Source organism: Hemitrygon akajei, chromosome 4 (assembly GCF_048418815.1).
Source record: "Hemitrygon akajei chromosome 4, sHemAka1.3, whole genome shotgun sequence".
NCBI classification, from domain to species: Eukaryota; Metazoa; Chordata; class Chondrichthyes; order Myliobatiformes; family Dasyatidae; genus Hemitrygon; species Hemitrygon akajei.
Window position 1 is genome coordinate 126,903,034 of NC_133127.1, and position 25,282 is coordinate 126,928,315.

General features: G+C 40.9%; 1 protein-coding gene and 1 pseudogene across 1 annotated transcript in view; both read left to right on the forward strand.

Moving 5' to 3' along the window:
- LOC140726016 (uncharacterized) overlaps window positions 1-25,282 on the forward strand; it is a 93,834-nt gene that overhangs the window by 28,477 nt on the left and 40,075 nt on the right. The window contains exon 11 of the mRNA XM_073041915.1: window positions 11,242-11,577. Within this exon, the coding sequence (XP_072898016.1) occupies window positions 11,242-11,577 (336 nt within the window). The remainder of the gene's footprint in view (window positions 1-11,241; window positions 11,578-25,282) is intronic.
- LOC140726631 (cold shock domain-containing protein E1-like) lies at window positions 14,108-17,205 on the forward strand (annotated as a pseudogene).

Sequence of the window (25,282 nt, forward strand, 5' to 3'; positions counted from 1 at the left end):
AACCTGAGTGAAGTCGGGCACCACATTGAAAGCAACGTGAACACCATGTGAAAAGAGATGAACTCTCTTCAGCTTAGTGAGAGACATTGGCAGCGGCCCTGATGAACAGACAGCGACTAGACTGTGATTTGCTTGCAACAAGAAAATGGCAAGAACTGTTTGTGGGGAAGAAGATCTTAAAAATGGATTAACATGGACTTGTAATATGGGCATTGATGCATCATTGTCACGTGTTTATGGATAATTATAATGGTGGCATTCCTTTGGGGTTTGGGAAATGTGTTCAGCTGAGTTTGAGGAACTGAATACTCTAAAGAGGATGTCTTTCTAGCACTGGTAAACTACTGAAACAGAAGGAGGAGTAATAGTATGTACCCAAGAGGAGTCTTGATCTCAAAGCTGATGTCTGTAGGAAGAAGCTGGGTTAGAAATCTTCGCTTAGCGAGGGTGTGATGGATATTCACTCCTGGCCAGTAGGACTCTCGGTTGTTTGCTAAATTTGCTTTCTGCAGCTGCTACTTGTAAGCTCATAAACAGATGTAAGTAGACCCCCCAACCAACAATTGTTTGATTTCTGGTCATAAAAGGAAGTTAGTCTTCAGTTCTTAGAATGTAAATGGAAAGTAGCAATCAGCCTGAAGTTCAAACAAGCACGGTCTATGTCAAATAAAAAGAGGTTAGGTCTAAGCAGAGTGGCCATTGTAGGGGTAGCCATTGTGTGAGTGGCTGTATGTTGGAGTGGAAAGTTGAGGATTTGGCTCATTGAGACTCTGGTGAGGAAAGGTGAAGTTACACAAACACAAGAAAATCCACATATCCTGGAAATCCAAAGTAACACACAGAAAATGCTGGAGGAACTCAGCAGGCCAGGCAGCATCTATGGAAAAGAGTAAACTGTCGTAACAGTTTATGTGTGTTGCAAAGGTGTCGGTAGATTTTTTTTCATGATTTATTCTTTCTTTCTAATTACACATTTAGAGCAATGGGGATGCCAGACAAGATATTGGAATGCTCCCCATGGAAGGTAGGAGATCTCCAGTGTCCCTGACAACTACATCTGCAAGAAGTGCATCCAACTGAAGCATCTAAAGACTATGTTAAGGAGTGGAGCTGGAACTGGGGAACTCTAGATCATTTGAGAGGCTGATGTGTTGATAGACAGAACATCTAGGGAGGTAGTTAGACTCAAGGTGCAGGACACAGGTAAATGGTTGACTGTCAGGAAGGGGAAAGGGAATAGGCAGACAGTGCAGAGCACCGCTGCGGCCGATCCTCAACAACATGTACACTGCTTTGGATACTACTGGGGGAGGGGGGTGCGGGGAAGGTTGTTTAATGACCTAGCAGAGGAAAGCCACAGCAGTCAGGTCTCTGGCACTGACCCCACACCCATCCCCACCCGCCCCAATACCAGACGGTCATGCAGCCAGTCAGAATGCATCTGAAGAAGTTTTCAATGTTTTAGGTGACAAACCAAATCTCTTCAAACTCCTAATGAAATATAGCCACTGTCTAGCCTTTTTAGCTTCATCAATATGTTGGGACCAGGTTAGATCCTCAGAGATATTGACACCCTGGAACTTGAAATTGCTCACTCTCTCCACTTCTGATCCCTCTGTGAGGATTGGTGTGTGTTCCCTTATCTTACCCTTCCTGAAGTCCACAATCAGCTGTTTGGTCTTAGTAACACTGAGTTCAAGGTTGTTACTACAACATCACTCAACTAGCTGGTATAATTTGTTCCTGCACATCCTCGTGTCATCATCTGAGATGCTGCCAACAACAGTTATACCATCAGCAAATTTATAGATGCAGAAAGTTGTAAAATTAATCAGCTCCATCATGGGTACCAGCCTTCATAGTCTCCAAGACGTTTTCAAGGAGCGGTACCTCGGAAAGGCAGCGTCCATCGTTAAGGATCCCTACCAGCCAGAACATGCCCTCATCTCAATACTACCATCAGGAAGGAGGTACAGAAGCCTGAAGACACACAGTCAATGAATCAGGAAGTGCTTCTTCCCCTCTGCCATATGATTTCTGAATGGACATTGACCTCATGACTCTTTTTATTTCTGTTTTTGCATTACTTATCTTAATTTAACTATTTAATATACATACTGTATATGTACTTTCTGTGATTCAGTATTTTTCTATATTTATCATGTATTGCATTGTATTGCTGCTGCAAAGTTAATAAATTTCATGACATATGTCGGTGAAATTAAACCTGATTCTGACTGAGTCTGACTCTGACACAGAAGGGGATGCAACTGAAGAGTCGAGTTGTAGTGATAGTGAATTTGTTGGTTAGCGGAACAGAAAGGAGGTTCTGGGGGCAAGGGTCAAGAACATCCCGGTTTGAGTCTTAGTCATGATCCTACCAATGATATGGGTAGGATGGGTGACGAAGTCCTGCAAAGTCAGCTCAGGGAGGACAGGACCTTCAGGGTTGTGATCTCGAGATTGCTACTGAGGCCAGAAGTAGGAAAATCATACAGTTTAACACATGGCTGAAGAGTTGGTGCTGGATGGAGGGCTTCAGAGTTTTTGGAACATTGGGATCTCTTCCAGGCAAGGTATTATGACATTGTGGTCATGACTGAGACTTGGTTGCAGGGGAGGCAGGACTGCTAGCATAATGTTCTGGTGTTCCATTGTTTCAGACATGACAGAGCAGGAGGAATTAAACAGGGAGGGGTAGCATTACTAATCAGGCAAATATCATGGCAATGTTCAGTGAAGACAGACTGGAGAATTTGTCTAGTAAGGATTTATCAGTAGAACTGAGGAATAAGAAAGGTATGACTGCATTAATGGAATTATATTATAGACCATTATATTACAGAAATAAAAAGAGTCATGAGGTAGTGTTCATGAGGTCAATGTCCATTCAGAAATCATATGGCAAAGGGGAAGAGCACTTCCTGATTCATAACGACTGCATTAATGGAACTATATTATAGAATTATATTATAATCCTGCAACAGTCTGCAGGATTTAGAGGAGCAAATTTCCTTGGTAGGGAGGGGAGATCTTTCCTTAAACAACACAGAAAAGTGGGTCTTAAAAGTAAATGAGGTGACTCACCATTTAACTCCAGACTATTTTCAGCACAGTCAATCCAAAAATAAGAAGCAGAAAGGAATATTGTTCTACTTCCTAAAAGTTCCCCATGCGATTGTATATTATTCCAAATTAGAAAGATACTGCTGTTTCTTCATTGCCTCCAAACCTGAAACTCATTAACCACTGTTATTGGCATTGAATCTGAGGGAGCACATAGAGTGCTTACAGCATTGTGTCATATTGCATGGTGTGTAAAGTCATTACAGAGCAAAAGCTGGATGGTTAGATGATCATTGATCCCTTTATTTTAGCATGCTAAGAATTATGATTTTGCACTTTCTGTCCGAGTTGTTAGAATGGCAGAATTACCAAGTTCTGCTTTGGTAGGAACCTATATTTTCCAATAGTTAATGTTATCGACACTCCCTTGTGTTATACAGGTGCAACAGGTGCAGCAACAACACCTGAGATTGAGAGGCAAAGTGATGTTGCTAACCTTTGGGTGGAGGCTCAGGATGCTTCATCAAACACTGTGCAATTGTCCTGTGGTGCAAAGGTAAATTCCAGAAATGAGTCCTGACATTGACTCATGTACCTGACATCGAAAAGTGTTTATCTATATATGACATCAAGGAACATTAGAGCTGGAGCTCTAGCATAAAGATAGATACATTTTTCCTGGAAGTTTATGATTTCAAATCTGAATCATTGGCACAGCATTCTAAAACTTCCAAAATGAATGGGGCATATTGATTTTTTTTACTGTTGATATTTTACCTCCTGGAGAATCCTACACCACCCAATGATTCAAGTTTCACTCCCACAGAGATCCAATTAACACTTAGTATTGACAACCTCCTGTCAGGTATTTAAATCAATTAAATTTTCTTCACCTCAACTTGGAGTTTCTTGTTTCAAAGGTCTATGTAATTGTCAATATGTCAGAGATTGTGATTAATCATTCGCTCAGGAGAACATATTGGAGCATATTTTGCAGGAGAGGAACTGGTGAAGATAGATTTAGATTTGCCAAGAGCACAAGTTGAAAGCACACACAATAAAATGTATGTGGCACTGACAGATCACATCAACCTATGAGTTTAAAATTAACAAAGAAGTTAGGAGCGTGAAATAGGGGACAAATTCAGTGTTGGGTCAGGTATATAGAGAGGGAAACAATGAAATTAAAGGGAGGGAGCAAACTGAAAATATATTTTAGAAAATCTCTAATTTGATGATATTTTTTATTTCCTAAAGCAGTGGCAAACATGAAAGATGATGTTTCCTAAAAATAATTGTTCACTTTTGGGGAAAGAAAAGATAATTCACCTCATTAACAATTACTATACTTTTTTGTCCTCTTGAGGAATTAGCCTGCTGATCCTCCTTTGTACTTTGTACTGCCTTCAAACTTTTTTAGGTATGGGGAACTAAATTTTACCTTTCTGAAGAATGATAATAAATAATCTTGCATCTTGAATAATTTAAAGTGTAATTACTTTGGATAATTGGCAACTTCAACTGCCTGAGGCTTCCAATAATGTAAAATGCAGCAACCATGAATATTATGTCAATTCCAAAATGAAGTTTCCATAAAGTAATGCAAGTAACATCCCCTCCTCCTCCTGACCTGCTGATTTATGGACTATATAATACTTGCTCATTGATATTTACTTTCTACTAACATGTTTGCTCCTGGGTTATCTTGTTCCTTCATTCCAGTATTTCACCTTTCGCAGTCATCTGTTTAACAATAACTCATTCCCCTAGACACCATTTCTCTACATTATCAATATTCCATTGCTTCATCAGTATTGCCACCATTCAATATGTCACCATCACCAAAGACTGCTGCTCTCATTTGCTAGTTTTCTTTGAAGACTCAGAAGCCTTCTGAGATGTCCCTTGTTTCTTTTACACTGTGAGATGGGGTAATTGTTCTTACATTTCCTCTCTTCTTAGCTGCTGTCAAGATTCATCCTTTACCCTGGCACTTGACTATATCTTCACTCAGTTTTACTATTCATTAGCTTAATATTGTCCTTTGACAATCATAGACTCAGCTGTTCATGTGGTAAGTAAATAGGTTTACAGGGTCTGGCATTTTTAGCTGAATTCCCTTTTTCAACAGTGTTGCTGAAGCTCTGAGAAGTTGGGTCAACAGTTAGAATAAAATACTCTTGTATTAGATGATAAGAACTGACAATTAGTCAGGTCTTTTCAATTATGTTAATTTTATTTTCTTTGTCTGCAGTTCATTTATACTGTTTTCCACGTGTGAATAACTCAGAACATAAAAGAGTAAATACCATTAATTGGATTCCATTAATTGAGCCATTGGTTAATTGGGGCAGCTGTTTATTTGGGACAACATTCAAAGAACAAAAACTACAGTCTGTAAATCAAGAAAATAGCCAGGATTCCCTTTGTTCTTTTCCTCAGGACGTAGTGGTGTTTAATTGTGACAGGAAACCATTGCTGAACAGTTTTTAACTAGCGTCAGTCGCGGGCACTTGTGTGGCCATTAGGAACTATACCATGCTTAGAGCAATCAGTTTTAAATACATCAGTTGTGTGCATTTGTGTTCAAAAAGCAGTGATTTTTATCACTGATAGTTGGCAAGAAATAAACAGCAAGATAAATCGGAACTGTTTTACTCACTGTGGTTTCAAGTATTCAGGCTTGGAGATGCCAGAAAGAGCTGTGAGTTAAAATGAAACAATTTCACTACTTAAAGAAATTAGAAATTACAAAGAATTGTGAAGGCATTGACAATAATCTTGAATGTTACAATGGAAATGAAGATTTAGAGGAATATAATCATCTAAAGCATTGTATGAAGGCAGTCTATTATCTGTACTAGGAGTATGGCCTGAATTTGTTCACTTACAGTCCATCATAAAAACATGGCAGATGAATTCCTCCATTGATAATTATTTCTAATAGTTATAACTATTATGAGTTAATACATTTTTATGGTACTGTAGATGTATTGGTAGTGTTCTAAATTGTTCTATATTTCATTTAAAATATAATTGTTATTCAGTTAAATGGTACTTTGTATTTTTTATACCTTTTAACTATTTCCATGAAACTTCAGCTAATTGGGACAACCATTTAATTTGGCCAGAATGAGCTAGTTCTAATATGTCCCAATTAACCAAAATCCATTGTAAATGCTTTTTGAAATCTGTACAGAGCATTTACTAAATTGAAGGCATAAGGATCACTTTAAATATTTTGCATTAATTCATCAACCTCAGGACTAAAAAAAACAATTCTGTTCAGGTGCTTATTTTAATATAGCTTTGCTAACTTTTATTCTGATTGCATTGCCGACTTTAATTCTGAAGGCAATAGAAATAGCTAATAGAAAGTACACTTTTCAAGAAGCCAGGCAGCTTTCCTATGATTTCAAATATGGGTAACTTAAAGTTAAGAGAACTTGGGGATCTGTTAATGGAGCTGTTTCCAGCAAAGGAAGATGGTTATCTCCCTGGCCTAGATTATTTAGTGACTACCTGCTGCATTAATCCTGTTGTTGAAAGCTGCCATATTTTTCGCAAGAGAAATGGATTCTTAAGGTTCAAAGTACAAAGAGGAGTATGGAGTCACATATCCCACCTTTTCTTCCTTCACTGATTTCCACTGCCGTCAAGAGAAAATAAGAAATTACTCTAATTTTGCTCTTCCCAGTCACAGTTCAACTTGGAGCGAGAAACCCCCTTTAAAGCAAAAAAATATTAGGACTCCAGTGTCAGTCCTTAGTCCAATGTCTCCAAACCTACAACACTGAATGAATCTGTGCTTAAAGGTGACTTAGCAAAACATTGCCTCATTTGTAATAAACCTCACCTATTGTGAAAGTGCCATGGTTTTAGGTTAAAAAAAACACTGAGGAATTAAAGGCTTATCTGAAAGAGCAAGGGAATTGCTTCAGATACTGTTCTTCATCGTCACATCTTGCACGTAACTGCAAGGCTGCATTAAAGTGTGACAATGCAACGAAAACAGTCATGTTTACAGCCCTACAGCCTGGTCCTTCTCTGTGGATGGAACCGGATGCGTGAGCTCCAACGTATTAAAATATTATGTGCACAAACTGATAAACTTACTGATTTGACGCCTTTATTTTATGTTTCTACTAACCCATCACTAAGAATTCATTATAAAGTTGCAATTATTTACTCGCCTTTGGTGTATTGTCTGATATTTGTGTTGCAAACATGTATTGGGGTGGGGGTGGCATCACACCGTATCCACACCAAAGCGATTGCACTGTTGGTGGGGCAACGTCAGTTCACCCTAGGCGAACGGGAGTAAACTGGGGGCACAGGCGCTACATAATTATCACTTATTTTATTAGAATAAAAATATAATTAAATTTGTCTCTCTTAAATTACATCAATACATACTTGACTTATCAGAGAATGAAGTCAACAACATCATAGTGAAAGCTCTCAACAACTGGGCCAGTGTTGCTCCTTTGATATTCACACAGACAACATACACAGCAGACATTGAAATTATTTTTTCTTCCAGAGCTAAGTTCAGACAACAACACTGCAGGAATAATATGGTCTTTTTATGTCTGCTGATTAGTCACCTTCATACTTCAGCATAGTTCTAATTAATTTCAAACAGTTAGACCGTAGTGCTGTTTGCAAAGCCACTGGCAAGTATTCTTAAATGGTGTGTGTATTTATTGGCTCCTGCTAGATCAGAGTGATGATTCTTTTTTTTGATGGACCCAGTGGTGTTCTGGCCCATGCCTTTGGCCCTAGGGGAGAGTTTGGAGGTGATATTCAATTTGATGAGGATGAAACTTGGACAGCTAACTCTAATGGTATATTCTTGCTACTTTTAGTTGGGATTCTGGAGTCGTTGTTGCTGGACATCACCTTTAGCTATATTTAATGTCATTAAAGCCCAAGGGACGTTGCTTGTCCCCAGACTGGGTTCAAAAATTTTGGTGAATCAAAAGGTGATGTATTGTTGTTTACCTTATTAGTATTCTTCAGCAACACCAACATAAATTTATGATAGATCTCACAGTAAGGCTTGAATTGGCAGGAGTATGAGGTTAAGCACTTGGTCCTTATTGGAGAAAGCAGTTCTGCACACCCTATTTGCCTTACTTCTGAATTCCGGCTCAGGGTAAAGAACTTAGCCTGATCTAGCTTGGCTTAAAGCAAACTTTTGATTCATCTGTCCAGTATTGAACTAGTTTTGAACTTCCAGGCAATTTAAGTTACTCATCTCAAAATGCTTACTATGTCAAGGTGGCTTCTCAACATAGAAGTCCCATTAATTTGTGCTGTAAATGAATCACAAAAAAAAATGCACCTTGTAACAAGAGATTTTTGCATCATTCTACCAATGGTGTTAGAAAAACAACCTTTAATTGCATTTCTATAGGTAACTCACTCTCACATATACAAAAACAAATCAGTTAGATTTATGTAAATTTTACATCTGTCCACCTGGAAGATAATGGAACATATTAACATATGTTAAGTGTGTTAAATTAAATTTCTGCTCATTTGTGGCACTTTTAATTGAGGAAACCTAACCCAGTCCTTGGCACATTAAATGAGTATTTTGCATATTGGATATGATAAGATGAGTAGTGATTCCTTTCTGAAATCATTGTCATTAAAATCCACCGGTCTAGTAATTCCTTCATTTCTTGTGGACATTCATGAATTTTACCAAAATGCTCACTGAATATTTTGTTTGTTCAATACACTTGTGAATATTTGATCAGGTCACAATTGCAAAAGCTATTTCGGGACTTTTGTGTTTACTGCACGCTGAAAGCACATTTATCATCAAAGCACAATGGTTTCCCACATGAATTTCTTGTCAACCAGGCTTGCAATATATGTTTAAAAGTCAAAGAACAGTACCACTCACACTTTCCTTTTTCAAATCATTTGCAATCATATTGTATTAATCAAGCTACTCCTCTTAGAGCCACATCATCATTCATTGTACCTCCAGCATTTTCAACACAGACGACACCAACATCTACAACTCAGGTGACTCCAACATCTTGTTACGAATGTAACCAGCAGTAACCAGGCTGAAAGGACAATGGCTTGTTAACATGGTGCCTGCAAATCAATTACAGGTTGATTTGGAATGTAACGGTGCCCCACGCGCTATTGTTATTCAAGAGTGCTGTGAAGAGGCAGAATTTGAAATGCTGTTTGGACAAAGAGGGATCGCTTGCAGATTTTAAACTGAAAGCCAATAGAATGAAGGGTCCTGAAGATAAAACTAGCGACTTGCTTAAAAATAAAGAATTGTGTGGAAATTCAGCAAATGGGCTAAGTTTGGAAAACATTGTTGATAAAATAACTCCTATGAAAGGAGCATGCAACAGCCTATTCCACACTGGGAAGCAAGCTAACCACATGGGAGTTAACTGGAAAAGGGGCGAGGGTTGACGGGATGTCACTTTAAATAACAGGATCCGGTTTTAAGGGATTTTGACAAAGCATGTAACTAATAAAGACAACCCCATGGAAGATTGACTGTTAAGTTTGTAAGTAAAATAAAGATTAGTATTTGCATGAACTTTTGTAATATACACGTAAGCTAAGATCACAACTCTTTAGTTTTTGTTTGCTGAAGAAAAGGAATAAAAATAGGTGGTTATTAAATTGGAGTCTGATGCTACAAGAATTTATTAAGGTACAAGATATTAAGATATTAAAGGAAGTGACAAGGTAATCGCTAACTGTTTAAATGCTGAATTGAATGTATAACTGTATTACTCTGTAGTGGAAAAAAAACCTCTTTGGTATTGTGTTAGATTCTGAAATCCTGTAAGACTCTGTATTAATTAATTTTTACCTGTGGCAAAAATCCTAGAAGGAAGGGGGTGTTACGAATGTGAAGCAACTCTTAGGGGCCGAAGGGTACAAAGTCGCCCCCTCCTTTTTGAGATTCGCAAGATCACTATTGTTCAGGTCTGAGACCCAGAAAATGAGAGAGAGACATCCAGAATACACAAGGTTTGGAATGTGTCCTGACATCAGCGGAATGGAACCACTGATAACGGCCATTGTCTCTTGGAGAAGGAATTGTGTATTGAGTACAGTACTATTCATTGAAACCTCTCAGGGGACAACCAGAGTGGTCTGGTTGAGGGATTGCATCATCCCAACCTGATTGACATCTGAGACCCCATGAGTAAGGATAAAAGAGGGGTCTGGGGAACAACCCCTTTAGACGCACCAGGAGAAACGCTAGAAATCCCGTGACAGCATTTGATAGCGAAAGCCGGTGGGGGCTCGTGTGCGTCCTCCCTTGCCTGGGTGGCGAGCTCACCACGGAAGAATGGTTTAGCTAAAGGAGAGGTCACACTTGAATGGCCACGACAACGAGACACCTGACGGATTGAAATCATAAAGGAAAGCCGGCAAGTTTTTCTCCAAATCTCTCTCTCTCTCTCTCTCCAACAATTGAAACACAGCAGTCCCCAATGGCTGCAGCCTGTATGAACTGAACGAACTATATATTTCCATCGGACAATACATTATCCCCTAGACAACGATAGAGCTTATTTCTTATTATTATACCCGCACTTTTAGATTTAGTATTAACGACGTATATTATCTGTATATTTGCATTGATATTATTTTTGTGTATTTTTACTAATAAATACTGTTAAAAATAGTATCATCAGACTTCAACGGACGTCTCTACCTTTGCTGGTAAGTAACCCAGTTACGGGGTTCGTAACAATCTTCAACACGGACAACTCCAACATCTACAACACGGACAACTCCAACATCTACAACACGGACAACTCAACATCTTCAACACAGACAACTCCAACATCTTCAACACAGACAACTCTAACATCTTCAACACAGACAACTCTAACATCTTCAACACAGACAACTCCAACATCTTCAACACAGACAACTCTAACATCTTCAACCCAGACAACTCCAACATCTTCAACCCAGAAAACTCCAACATCTTCAACACAGACAACTCCAACATCTTCAACACAGACAACCCGAACAACTTCAACACAGACAACTCCAACATCTTCAACACGGACAACTCCAACATCTACAACACAGACAACTCCAACATCTTCAACACAGACAACTCCAACATCTTCAACACAGACAACTCCAACATCTTCAACACAGACAACTCCAACATCTTCAACACAGACAACCCGAACAACTTCAACACAGACAACTCCAACATCTTCAACACGGACAACTCCAACATCTACAACACAGACAACTCCAACATCTTCAACACAGACAACTCCAACATCTTCAACACGGACAACTCCAACATCTACAACACAGACAACTCCAACATCTTCAACACAGACAACTCCAACATCTTCAACACAGACAACTCCAACATCTACAACACAGACAACTCCAACATCTTCAACACAGACAACTCCAACACCTACAACTCAGGTGACTCTAACATCTTCAACACAGACAACTCCAACACCTACAACTCAGGTGACTCCAACATCTTCAACCCAGACAAATCCAACATCTTCAACACAGACAACTCCAACATCTTCAACACGGACAACTCCAACATCTTCAACACAGACAACTCCAACATCTTCAACACAGACAACTCCAGCACCTTCAACACACAGGTCTGCAACATCTTCAGCACGGACAGCTCCATAATCTTCAACACAGATTTTTCCACCATCTTTAACACAGTTTCCCACTGGGCAACTAACAGAGAATCCACTAACATGTGACCAAGACTATGCAGATGCTGATTTAAACTACTGAGAAGATTATTTTTTTCGAAATAGGTAATGAAACTACTGCCATGCATCTGATTTAATTATATCCAGGTATATTTTTAAAAATGAGCTATTTTAATTCAAGATGGGTGGAAGCCAGGCCAGCAGGAAAAGCCACTGTCATGCACACACCAAAACTCTGATTAAGGACGATATTCCTGGATGGGGATTGTCGTGCCACATTGACTTTGACCAAGGACACATCTCACTGGAAGTGTTTGTCAAGAATTATGGCAGATGATGAACGTTGAATGGTCTTTTCATTGCCCACATCCTCCAGTCATCAGGGCAAGTTGAAGGAATGACTGGCATTATCAAACAACAGTTAAGTATCACGAGGAAGGGGTACCATGGCCTAAAGCTTTGCCTTTGGGTTTGTGCAGCATCAGGGCATCCCCAAACAAAAAAGCAAAATTGAGTTCATTTGAAGTGATGACAGGGTGACCTATGTGACTACCGGGAGCTCTCATTCTCAGAGAAGCTGATGTACATGTTGTGTTAGATAGCTGATTATTGTGTAAAACTAGCACAAGCCATTCAGCATGCTTCTCAACAGGTTTCTGCTACCTGGAATGGTCCATAGGAAGGAGGACACACCTTAATTCCTGGCGAGAGGGTCCTGTTCAAGAAACCGCTTAAGGAGCCCCTGGGAGCCCAGTGGGAAGGTCCTTACCAAATACAGTTAATTACAAATTTGGCAGTGAAGGTAGAACGTACATTAAGTGGATATACAGCAGCCACGGCAAGCAAGCTGAAGTGACTCCTGATTAAAACAAGAACTGTGCGAAGTCTTCAAGCACAAATATTAATTATTGGACATTTTTATTGGATTTTATTATCATAATCTACTTTTGTTTTGTGCTTGTTTAAAAGCGATTACTCTGGATTTTCAGATTTAATTCTACCAGAGTCCCATATAAAATCAAAAGTGGGGACAGTTGGAAGCCACTGTTTTTTTAAATAATATTTCTTATAAGATTTTTACTTTTTAACAAATTTGTGTATTTTTTGCAATAACTGGCAGAAAATAGTATAGCAGCTAAGCTAACAATTTATTATCGTTCTCATTTTCATTGGCTGAGTATTAACACATTACCCACGTGATGTAATTGTTTTAATTATATAGCCTATTAACTAATTCATTCCCATCTAAGGAATTTTCTTTTACTTATTATAAATATGATAAACTTTTCAGCGGCACTATCTTGACAATCTTGATTCCTTTTGTCTTAGCATCGTCCCTTGGCTCCTTATTTTGTTTGCTTAGTGTTTGTACTCTAAAATAAACTGAATTCTTGACTACTCATTATTGCTGACTCTTGGAAGAACCCTAAGGATCAGTAATTAAACAGATATCAACAATTTGGCGCCCAAATCTAGAAAGATAACTTAATGGGGAAAAAAGTCGGACTAACAAAAGAAGTTTTAATCGTGCTGCTGGGCAGCAGAACATTCCTCCATTCCTTAATTGTCTTAGAATAAATATCTGCAGTACATCATTTGTAGGGGGAGGGGGTAAGAGTGAAGGGGTGTTCGTGGTTGTAAAACCTGCGTGGAGCCAGTGAATATGATTGGAAACCCAAAGTCTGATAATAGTCATAACAGGGTTGTGTCGGACAAGAGGTCGACAGAAGTTTTAAGACATCTGACACTTTGTTTGGTTGTAACCTGATATTATAGTCCCAAGATTCTTGATGTCTAAAAGTGAAGAGTACTCCTTAGGATCGAAACCAATAGAATGACCGAAGCTTTGAAATAGACCGGCGGCTCCCTTGAAGTTGTAGCTGAGTGGAAAATGTTAGCTGAAATCTTAAACACTTACTTAAGTTATGAATATAAACTTGATACCTTTGGTAAAAAAAATACAGAAGAAATGTTCAAACACGAGGAAATCTGCAGATGCTGGAAATTCAAGCAACACACACAAAATGCTGGTGGAACACAACAGGCCAGGCAGCATCTATAGGGAGAAGGGCTGTCGACACTTCAGGCCGAGACCCTTCGTCAGGAAGAAATGTTGTTAAATCTAGTGAGGAGTGGCTTATAAGTGACGTTGAAGTGATATCTCGGAAATTCAAAAAGATGTGGGCGGGAACTAGAGAAACAGCTTAGACGCTAACAACCTTAGAGGAACTGAGAAGGCGCAAGAGTAGTGAATTGCAAGTCCCGATTGATAGTTTGAAACGTGAACCGCTGATTTAGAAAAAAATATATATGGTAATGTGCCGTGCTGCTTATGGCGGTGCTGGAGTGCTTCTGCTGTTGGATATGAAGGGAAATAGAACTGAACTTACCATCTGAAACTGCTGCTTCAAGTTCAGATCACGCTGACAAATAAAAATAAGCTGAAACAACCAAAGAGCAAACTGCAGCTAAAGAAAGCTTGATCTGAAACCGAAGTTTGTGCCTACTCAACAGCCTACAAAGAGCACTTCCCACCGCTGCTAGACCTTCTACACTTCTTGTTGCTGTCCTGGGATGCTCTCTAGTGCAGCAAGAATAGGAATTCTCTGCTAGCTTATCAGATCCTTTCTCTGTCCACCTAGCATTTGTAAACTTCGAGTGTGCGATGAACAGATTAGACGGCAGTGAAAGTGCAATATTCAACATTTCAAGATGAGCTTTGATCCAAACCTCTTGCATAACAATGGCCACTCTGGTTTTGCTAATGATACCTCAGGAGCCCTGCGTGAAACAGGCATTATTGAGAAGCTGCTGTCATCATATGGTTTTATCCAGTGCACTGAATGACAAGCCAGGGTATTCTTCCATTGCTCACAGTACAGTGGTAATCTTCAAGATCTGAAAGTGGGAGATGATGTGGAATTCGAAGTGTCCTCTGACAGACGGACTGGAAAACCAATTGCTGTCAAATTGTTGAAAGTAAAACCTGAAATTTTGCCTGAAGAAAGGATCACTGGTCAGGAAGTGTCTTATCTGACATATACATCTGAAGATGTTGATGGAAATGTCCAACTTGAAACAGGAGATAAAGTTTCTTTCTCCATGGAAACAAATAAACATACTGGTGCTGTAAATGCTCACAATATTGTACTGGTTAAGAAGAAACAGGGCCGATGTCAAGGAGTAGTTTGTGCGATGAAGGAAGCATTTGGATTCATTAAAAGAGGTGGGTCTTCTTCCATTATAGTGAATTCAAAGGAAATCTGGACACATTGCAGCCAGGATATGATGTGGAGTTTACTATTAAAGAAAGAAATGGAAAAGAAGTTGCCACTGAAGTAAAACTCTTACCCAAGGAACTAACAAACACGAGGAAATCTGCAGATGCTGGAAATTCAAACAACAACACACACAAAATGCTGGTGGAACACAGCAGGCCAGGCAGCATCTATAGGGAGAAGCGCTGTCGACATTTCGGGCCGAGACCCTTCGTCAGGACTAACCGAAAGGAAAGATAGTACGAGATTTGAAAGTAGTGGGGGGAGGGGGAAATGCGAAATGAATTTGAAGACATTAGTATTGAACAGTTTGATGGAACCGTCACCAAAGTTATTCCAAAAGTATTCAGTAAAACCCAGACTGATCCTTTGCCAGGACATATCAAAGTAAACTTTACCATTTCCAAAGAGCTTCCCTTTGGAGATAAGGATACCAGATCTAAAGTTACTCTATTAGAAGGTGACCATGTCAGGTTTAATATCTCTACTGATGGATGTGACAAATTAGAACATGCTACAAATATTGAAATTCTGACTGATTCTTTTGAGTTAACTGGAGAAACTAGAGAAATGGGTGTGATTACAGCTATGCGCGATGGAATTGGTTTCATTAAATGTGTAGATCGCGATATTCGAATGTTCTTCCACTTTAGTGAGATCATGGATAGTCTGCAGCTCCACATCTCTGATGAGGTTGAATTCACTGATGTCCATGATGTTCTTTCAGCTCAAAGGAACCATGCAATCCGTAATAAAAAGCTTCCAAAAGGGACCGTGTCATTTCACACACAGTCTGAGCAGCATTACTTTGGAATTGTGGAGAAAGAAACTTCCGGTTCAGTATCCAAGTCCACTAGCCCTGCTAAGAGTAAAGAAGAGGATTGTGAAGAGGGAGTAATTGCATATGATGAAGCTGGAATAAGAATGACTGTACCATACCATATAAAGGAACTGTAAGGGTGCGCAATTCCACAGCTTGGTGATAAGATTGAACTTAGCATTTGTGAAGTTAAAAGAACTGGTCTACAGAGTGCAGTATCAATCAAAATTCTAAATCGTAACCCCAGTGTTAAGAGACCTGTAGGATATGTGGCAGCATTGAAAGATAATTTTGGTTTCATCGAAACTTCTCAACATGATTAAGAAATTTTCTTTCACTACAGTGAGTTCTCGGGCGATGTTAATGAGTTGGAAGTTGGAGACGTTGTAGAATACAGTTTGTCAAAGGAAAAAGGAAACAAGGTGAGTGCTGAAAAAGTTGCCAAGATTACAGCAGTAAATAGTCCCAGTGACGAAGTCTATCCAACAGTCTATACTGGGAAAGTGTTGAGGCCATTGTGTAGTGTCGATCCACAGCAGGCAGAGTATCAGGGACTTGTTGAGATTACGGAGGAAGGGACTATGAAAGGTGAAGTATATCCTTTTGGCATAATCAGTTTGGCAAACGAAACAGATTGTCTTCAGAAGGGAGAAACTATCAAGTTCCAGCTATGCACTATGGCTCAAACAGGACAAAAGTTGGCCTACAATGCCACACCTTTGCGAAAAGGCACTGTGGACTGTGTAAAAGACCAGTTTGGATTCATTAACTATGAAGTTGGTGATGGTAAAAAGCTGTTCTTCCGCGTGAATGAGGTGTTGGATGGTGAGGAGTTGCAGCTTGGAGATGAAGTTGAATTTTCTGTCATCTTAAATCAGCGTACAGGGAAGTGTAGTGCCTGCAATGTATTCCGTGTCAGTGAAGGTCCCCGGCCAGTGGCAGCTCCACGTCCTGATCGTTCAGTACATCGTCTGAAGAGCATCACCTTGGATGGTGCAAGTGCTCCAAAATTAGTTGCACTTCGCCACACAAAGGGACCTGATAACAGCAAGGGATTTACTGTGGAAAGAAAGATTCGTCAAGCCGGAGTGACAGATTGATTTCTGTTCTTCCCCCAGCAAGCACATTACCCAATGCAGTATCTTTGGGGAGGGGAGGGTTTACGCAAGGTTATCTGCCTCCACCACCCTCTGTGTTCCCTCATCCCAAATGGAAATGGAACACAATTTATCAGCTTTCAAGCAAAACTACAGTTCTACCACTTGTCTGTGCTTTTATCAAAAGCTTAAAAAAAGTACAAAATGAAGCAAAAACAAAAAAATGGTAATACACAGGTTCGGGGCAATGAATGAGCAGGAAGCCTTAGTTCCACAACCTTACAGAGCTTGATTTATAATCAAAAAGCATCTTACATCAGTGCTAATTTGAAATTAAGTTTTGTTAGTAACGAGAGAAATCTGTGAAGAAAGCTATACAACTGAAACTTGAGGGCCATGAATGCTGGCTTTCATTAACCCTTTCAGTACAACTTTGTTGATGCTGTAGAGCACTGCAGCCTTGGAACACATTTTCCCAATCCCAGAAACTAACAGATTTGTGCCTAAAGGAAAAAAAAACACAAATATCACTGTTATTTCCCCACAAAAGGCACCCTGTGTAATGCCGGATGGAAAAGGAAGTGGCTGAATTTTTTTAAAGTATATTAATGCATCAATGTGGAAATGTTAATCGTTGGTACTGTATATATATGCCTCTTGCATAGAAACAGGGAGACTAGTTGATATCAAGCATTAGTAATCAAAAAAACTGGTCGGTGTTCCTATACCAAGTAAGATCAGGAATTTAATTGATGTTGATGTGGGACACAGGCAGGGTCCTGTTTCTGTTTTGCCTCTGCTCACAGTTTGCAGTTGTCTAAACTGGAGAAGGTTTTGTTCTTGCAAGAAGGGAAAACAACACCTACCTTCCTCCTGTGTCTCTGTTAATGGTCATGAAAAAAACTAGAATAAAAAGTTTTACTACAAAAAAAAGAAAAAATATGTATATTATGCTAAATGAGCAGTATGAAAAAGCTAATAAATCAGGAAAAAAACAGATCCCTGCATTAACTCATAGTGTGTCCGTAGCCAGAAGCTCTATTCAGTTGCAAAGTAAAATTAGGTGAATCTGCACGCCATTGGGAAGACCTTTGGTGGGCAGTTCGGCCAGCCCAATGGGCAGTGTTAAAGGTGATGTCAATCATGTTAAAAGCCAGCCAACACTGGCTAGTCCTGAGAAACAGCGACATCTTGGTCAGTTGAGAAGATCATCGGGGTCTCTCTTCCTGCCATCACAGACGTTTACACTAAATGCTGCATCTGCAAAGGAAACAGCATTATGAAGGATCCCACGCAACCCTCATACAATCTCTTCTCCCTCCTGCCGTCTGGGAAAAGGCTCCGAAGCATTCGGGCTCTCACGACCAGACTATATAACAGTTTCTTCCCCCAAGCTATCAGACTCCTCAATACCCAGAGCCTGGACTGACACCTTGCCCTACTGTCCTGTTTATTATTTATTGTAAATGCCTGCACTGTCTTTGTGCACTTTATGCAGTCCAGTGTAGGTCTGTAGTCTAGTATAGCTTTCTCTGTGTTTTTTAAAATTACGTAGTTCAGTCTAGTTTTTTGTACTGTGTCATGTAACACCATGGTCCTGAAAAACGTTGTCTCATTTTTACTATGCACTGTACCAGCAGTTATGGTCGAAATGACAATAAAAGTTGACTTGACTTGAAGTGAATCTGATTCAACAGAGACCTCTAGTGGCTGAAATGATGATGACAGTAGTGAGAAACAGTAATTGGCCTGGCAGACATGCAAGACTTGCCCAGTAAAAACCAAGGGAGTGAAAACACACAAGACTGATGGTGGAGATTATGAAAGGAGACAGGAGGTTTGTCATCAACCACCAAATTCAGAAAAAAGTCCAGGGAGTTCCACATCCCAAAACAGGAAGCTTAAAGCCTTGGGTGAACTTCAATAAATTAAGAATATATACAAATTGCATCCTTATGATGGCATTCAGATTTTAGCAACCATGCTAACAACTCAGCAAATAAAACAGTTGACACGGCAAGCTGAGGATGGTATAGGAGAGGATAAACAAAATTTATCAGCCGATTGGGAAGCATTTAAGGTGTGGTTGGAGGGCAAGCCCCAAATCAGATTGATTGGAAGAAAGTGGCCAATTGCAAACTAAAACCTTCGGAGGGTATTTCTGAATAAGACAACTGCTATAGGACTGCTGTATGTTCTGCTGTTACAGTATTTGACTTGAAGACAATGGATATGATGCCAGTGGGAAAAGGATCATACTTCATTCGGCTCCAAAGTGGACGTGGACGACGTATAACCACACTTCCCTGTATTATCAATCACCACAGACGGTGGAGTCCTTCAAGTGGGGAAGGTGTAGAGCAGAAGCTTCATATCAGCTTGCTACTTCTGCCTAGCAAAGAAATCTCTTCACTCAAAATTGATCATGATAAATATTTTAAGAAAAGAAAAAGCCGTGAAAAAGTGCTGGGGTCAATGCTCAGTCGCCAGTGAAGTCAGACTGCAAAGCTGAAGGTCAATATCCAGAGTACGGCGAGTCTGAAGCTAGGAGCTTGGACGTCATAGACCGAAGGTAAAGGCCCAAAGGAACCACAAGGGCCTGGGTCACAGGGGTTGGAAATCCATGCAAGTCTGGATGCTGAGGCCTGAAGATCAAATCCACGAACGGCGGGTCCTGAGGCTAAGTCCCATGTTAGAGACCCAACGTCTGAGAGTCTGTCGACAAGGACTGGAGGCTTGGAGGCAGCCTGTCCTGTGGTTGAAGGTATGTCTGTGCCTGGGTGGGTGGGGAGGGGCTCCGTTTGCTGGTGTTGCTTTGTTTTGTAGTTGGTGCTGCTTGTGGGCATGCTATGTTGGGGCCACCTACAGGCTGCTCTGGGCACATCCTTTGGTATGTTGGTGGTTAATGCAAACAACTCTTTTCACTGTATGTTTCAATGTGCATGTGATAAATAATTCTGAATTTATAACAGAAATACTCACGGTTTCATTCAAACAGCTTCATTTTACAAGCAGGATATTAGCAAACTTTCTCAGTGTATGAAAGGATGAGCAATGAAACCAGATGCTGTCAGACCAGTGTGACTGATCTCTGCTCCATCAAGAAAGTTATTTGTGTGAAGTGAGAATATCAAGTCAAGTCACTTTTTATTGTCATTTCCACCATAACTGCTGGTACAGTGCATAGTAAAAATGAGACAATGTTTTTTCAGGACCATGGTGTTACATGACACAGTACAAAAACTAGACTGAACTATGTAAAATAACAACACAGAAAAAAACTACACTAAACTACAGACCTACCCAGGACTGCATAAAGTGCACAAAACAGTGCAGGCGTTACAATAAATAATAAACAAGACAATAGGCACAGTAGAGGGCAGTAAGTTCGTGTCAGTCCAGGCTCTGGGTATTGAGGAGTCTGATAGCTTGGGGGAAGAAACTGTTACATTGTCTGGTCGTGAGAGCCTGAATGCTTTAGTGCCATTTCCCAGACGGCAGGAGGGAGAAGAGTTTGTATGAGGGGTGCGTGGGGTCCTTCTTAATACTGTTTCCTTTGCGGATGCAGCGCATAGTGTAAATGTCTGTAATGGCAGGAACAGAGACCCCGATGATCTTCTCAGCTGACCTCACTATCCGCTGCAGGGTCTTGCGATCCAAGATGGTGCAATTTCTGAACCAGGCAGTGATGCAGCTGCTCAGGATACTCTCAATACAACCCCTGTAGAACGTGATGAGGATGGGGGGTGGGAGATGGACTTTCCTCAGCCTTCACAGAAAGTAGAGACGCTGCTGGGCTTTCTTTGCTATGGAGCTGGTGTTGAGGGACCAGGTGAGATTCTCCACCAGGTGAACACCAAGAAATTTGGTGCTCTTTACAGTCACTACTGAGGAGAGGAGGAGCCATCGATGTTCAGCGGGGAGTGGTCACTCTGTGCCCTCCTAAAGTCAACAACCAGCTCTTTTGTTTTGTTCACATTCAGAGACAGTTTGTTGGCTCTGCACCAGTCCGTTAGCCGCTGCACCTCCTCTCTGTAAGCTGACTCATCGTTCTTGCTGATGAGACCCACCACAGTCGTGTCATCGGCGAACTTGATGATATGGTTTGAGCTGTGTGTTGCAGCACAGTCGTGGGCCAGCAGAGTGAACAGCAGTGGACTGAGTACGCAACCCTGGGGAGCCCCCATGCTCAGTGTGATGGTGTTGGAGATGCTGCTCCCGATCCGGACTGACTGAGGTCTCCCAGTCAGGAAGTCTAGGATCCAGTTGCAGAGGGAGGTGTTCAGGCCCAGTAGGCTCAGCTTTCCAATCAGTTTCTGAGGGATGATTGTGTTGAGTGCTGAACTAAAGTCTATGAACAGCATTCGAACGTATGTGTCTTTTTTGTCCAGGTGGAGGGTGATGGCAATGGTGTTGTCTGTTGAGTGGTTGGGACGGTACATAAACTGCAGGGTGTCCAGTGAAGGGGGGCAGCAGGGTCTTGAAATGCCTCATGATGAGCCTCTCAAACACTTCATGATGATGGATGTAAGTGCAATGGGACAGTAGTCACTGAGGCAGGACACTGAAGACCTCTCTGGCACGAGGTTGATGGTGGCGGCCTTGAAGCACATTGGAACGGTGGTGCTGCTCAGGGAGATGTTGAAGATGTCAGTGAGAACATCTGCTAGCTGGTCTGCACATCCTCTGAGCACTCTACCAGGGATGTTGTCTGGTCCAGCAGCCTTCTGTGGGTTGACCCTGCACAGGGTTGTTCTCACATCGGCCACAGTGAGACACAGCACCTGGTCATTTGTAGGAGGGGTGGATTTCAACAGTATTTCAACAAGAGAGAGATGAATTGTAGATGAGGCAAGGTGGAGGGAGTGGTGGTTAATAAATGTTCTCTCCATAGACTTTAAACATACATTTAAGAACTAATAACTCTAAAATGGCTGTCCAAAAGGAAAGATAAAATAATATTTTGGAAAACTGCACAAAAGTTTGATAAAATATATTACACAGTGTTCATGCTGAAACATATCGATCAGATTGAATCCCCAGCCCTGAGTAAGCTAACCCATCTGTGGACAAGGATGCTGCAATTAATGAATTAGTGAATCAGTGAGGCTGGAGTTCAAGGTCTAGTATTCAAGTCTTGGGATCGATGCCAAGGATCAAATCAGAAGTCCGGAAGTTGAGGCTCAGTGGCTGGAGCCAAGTCTGAGAACCTCCATGAATCCGCTGGGAAAGTCCGAGTCTGCTGAAGGCAGCAGGTCCTGGGGTGAAAGGACTGTGTATGTGTGTGGTGGGAGGCAGGAACAGGACTTGTTTAGCTTCTGTTATTTTGTTTCTTATGTTCTGTGTCGTTCTGCCGAGCATTGTGGGCTCTGTGGGCACCAGCATATGGTTGCAAGGATAAATGCCTGAGGGGATATCAGCAGGGAGGGATGAACGGACAAGGGATTTGTGGTGAGAGTGACCCCTACAGAAAGTGGAGAGGGGAAGGGGCAGGAAAGTGTACCGAGTGATGTGATCCCACCCATTGTGTGTGGCGGTTATTAATGCAAACAACGCATTTCACTATATGTTTCGATGATAAGTAAACCTTAATCTTGAATCTAAGTTCCTCTTCTCACCTACCACCCCACAAGCCTCTGCATCCAACATCATCAACCACAACAGCCATTTCCAAAGGGATCAGGTATACCTGCTCCTACATCTCCTCCCTCATCAGCATTCAGGGCCCCAAACAGACCTTCCTGTTGAGGCAGCACTTCACATATGAATCCATCAGGGTCACTTATTGTATCTGGTGCTCTACGTCGGTGAGACCAATACAAGTGCTTCATCAAGTAACTTCGCTGTGTCCACTGCAAAGCCAGGATCTCCTGATGGTCAGCTATTTTAACTCTACTTCCCATTCTCACAGGTCTGTCCACCACTGCTACATTGAGGCCAGGTGGAGATTGAAGCGGCAACACCTCATACTCCATCTCCAACCTGATGTCATCAACATCGATTGCTCTAATTTCTAGTAACCACTCCTCTATGTCCCTCCCCACCTTTGTTGTCCCTAATCCTTCTAGCCCCTTTTTACCCCCTCCTCTCCCCTCATGTCCTTTCTATCACCTACACCTTCCTCCCTCTGGTTTTCCTCTTCCGTCCCTTTATTCCATGGTTTACTGGCCTCCCCTATCAGATTTCTCCTTCAGCCCTTTGCCTCTTCCACCTATCACCTCCCAGCCTCTTGCATTCTTCCCCCTTTTCTCCTCCTGCCCCACTGTCCTACCTTCCACATCTCTCCCGGATTTACTCACTACAAGAAGCCAGCTTGTGTTCCTCCCCCTCCTTTTTATTCTGTCTTCTGCCCTCTTTCTTTCCAGTCCTGTCCATTTCCCTTAAAGAAGCTGCCCGACCTGCTGAGTTCCTCCAGTATGTTGTACGTGTTGTTGAAAGTGATGAAGGACTGTTTTCATTCTTTGATAGAAGGGAGGAATCCCCTCATGCTTTTTCTGAGTCAGGATTTCTCATCATTTGTTTAATTTTCCTAATCCTCCCTAACTCCTCCTTGCCTGATGTGGTGGATTCAGAGCTAAGTTGCGGATCTTTGCCTGTCTGTGACATTAATACTGCTCTTCCCTTGTCTATACCTTAGAATCAGAATCAGGTTTATTATCACCAGCATGTTTTGTGAAATTTGTTAACTTAGCAGCAGCAATTCAATGCAATACATAAGAAAGAAGGGGGAAAAAGTAAAATAAATAAGTAAATCAATTACAGTATATGTAATAGATATGTGTTGGCGTGTGGCCTAGTGGATAAGGCATCGGTCTAGTGATCTGAAGGTCACTGGTTCGAACCTCAGCTGAGGCAGTGTGTTGTGTCCTTGAGCAAGGCACTTAACAACACATTGCTCTGCGACGACACGACCCAAGCTGCTTGGGTCCTAGTGCCCTTCCCTAGTGCAGCTTGGGCAACTGCCGGTTTCCCATACAACCCTGCCCAGGCCTGCGTCCTGGAAACATTCCAAGGCACAAATCCATGGTCTCACGAGACTAACTTCCCAAACTGAGAGCGTGGAATAGCACAGTAGGCATTCTTGATGGTGGTGTAGCAATGGTCCAGTGTGTTGTTTCCCCTGGTATTGCAAGCGATCTGTTGATTGTAATTGTTTAGCAATTTTTTTTTTCAGACTGGCCTGGTTAAAATCCCCAAAACTGTGGTGAAGGCGTTAGGGTGTGCTGTTTCGTGCATGTCGATCCCATTGCTCAGATCATCTAAAGCCTGATTGACATTGGCCTGAGGTGGAATGTATACTGCTACATAATGATCCCAGAAATCTCCCACGGTCAGTAAAATGGACGCCATTTTAACTGCTAGATATTCCAGGTCTGGTGAGCAGAACTGGGACAGCACTGATATAATTATGCACAAGAGGAGTTGATCATGAGGCATACTCCTCCACCTCTGATTTTTGAGAGACTCTTTAGTTCTATCCTTAAAGTGTATAGTAAACCCGTCAATCTGATTCACTGCATAAGGTATGGAAGGGGTTAACCAGGATTCTGTGAAACAAAGGATGCAATTGGCTTTGGTTCTGTCATTTTTGAGCAGTGATAGTTCATTTAATCGCATTAAGAAATCTTTGTTAACTGTACTAACCTTGGAAGCAGTTGTAATTTTTAGCTGTATCAGGCTGAAACAAAAATATTTAACCTTAAGCAATGATTGACCAATAATTTGCTTTCTATTTGTATGTTCTCCCTTCATTTGTTCGAACTGATTCGTGACACGAAACTTAGTCATCACTTCTCACTTGAAACAACAAGCTTATGGCAGCTGATTTCCAATATATTTCTGAAGATGATTGTTTTCATTCTTTGGGCTGGGTAACATGGAAAATAACACAGTTACAATCCTAAAATTCCAGAGTTAAGGAAAAAAAAACAAAGGGTAGTTTTCAATTTACCTGATTGAGGAATTTATTAATTCCTCAAAATTAACACCCTAATGAATGTATTTCATTCTATGTTACAGGAGGAAAAGTGTCTACATCTTTGTTCAGACCAAGACTCCTTTAAATTGCCAAGTGCTCAGAAGAGTTCAATTTTCCGTGTAAATATACTTTTTGAAATTATTTATATAATTCCACAATTTTTAAGAATGGCCTTACCTCCAGTAGAGTGCAATAGTTGCAAAAGAAGGTAAAATATTTTATCCATTCATAAACTTTCTATAATATTGAAGAATCATTTTCAAAAATATATAAAGTAACATCTGTACCTTCTTGACAGAGACACAAACTTTTTGAAACATAGA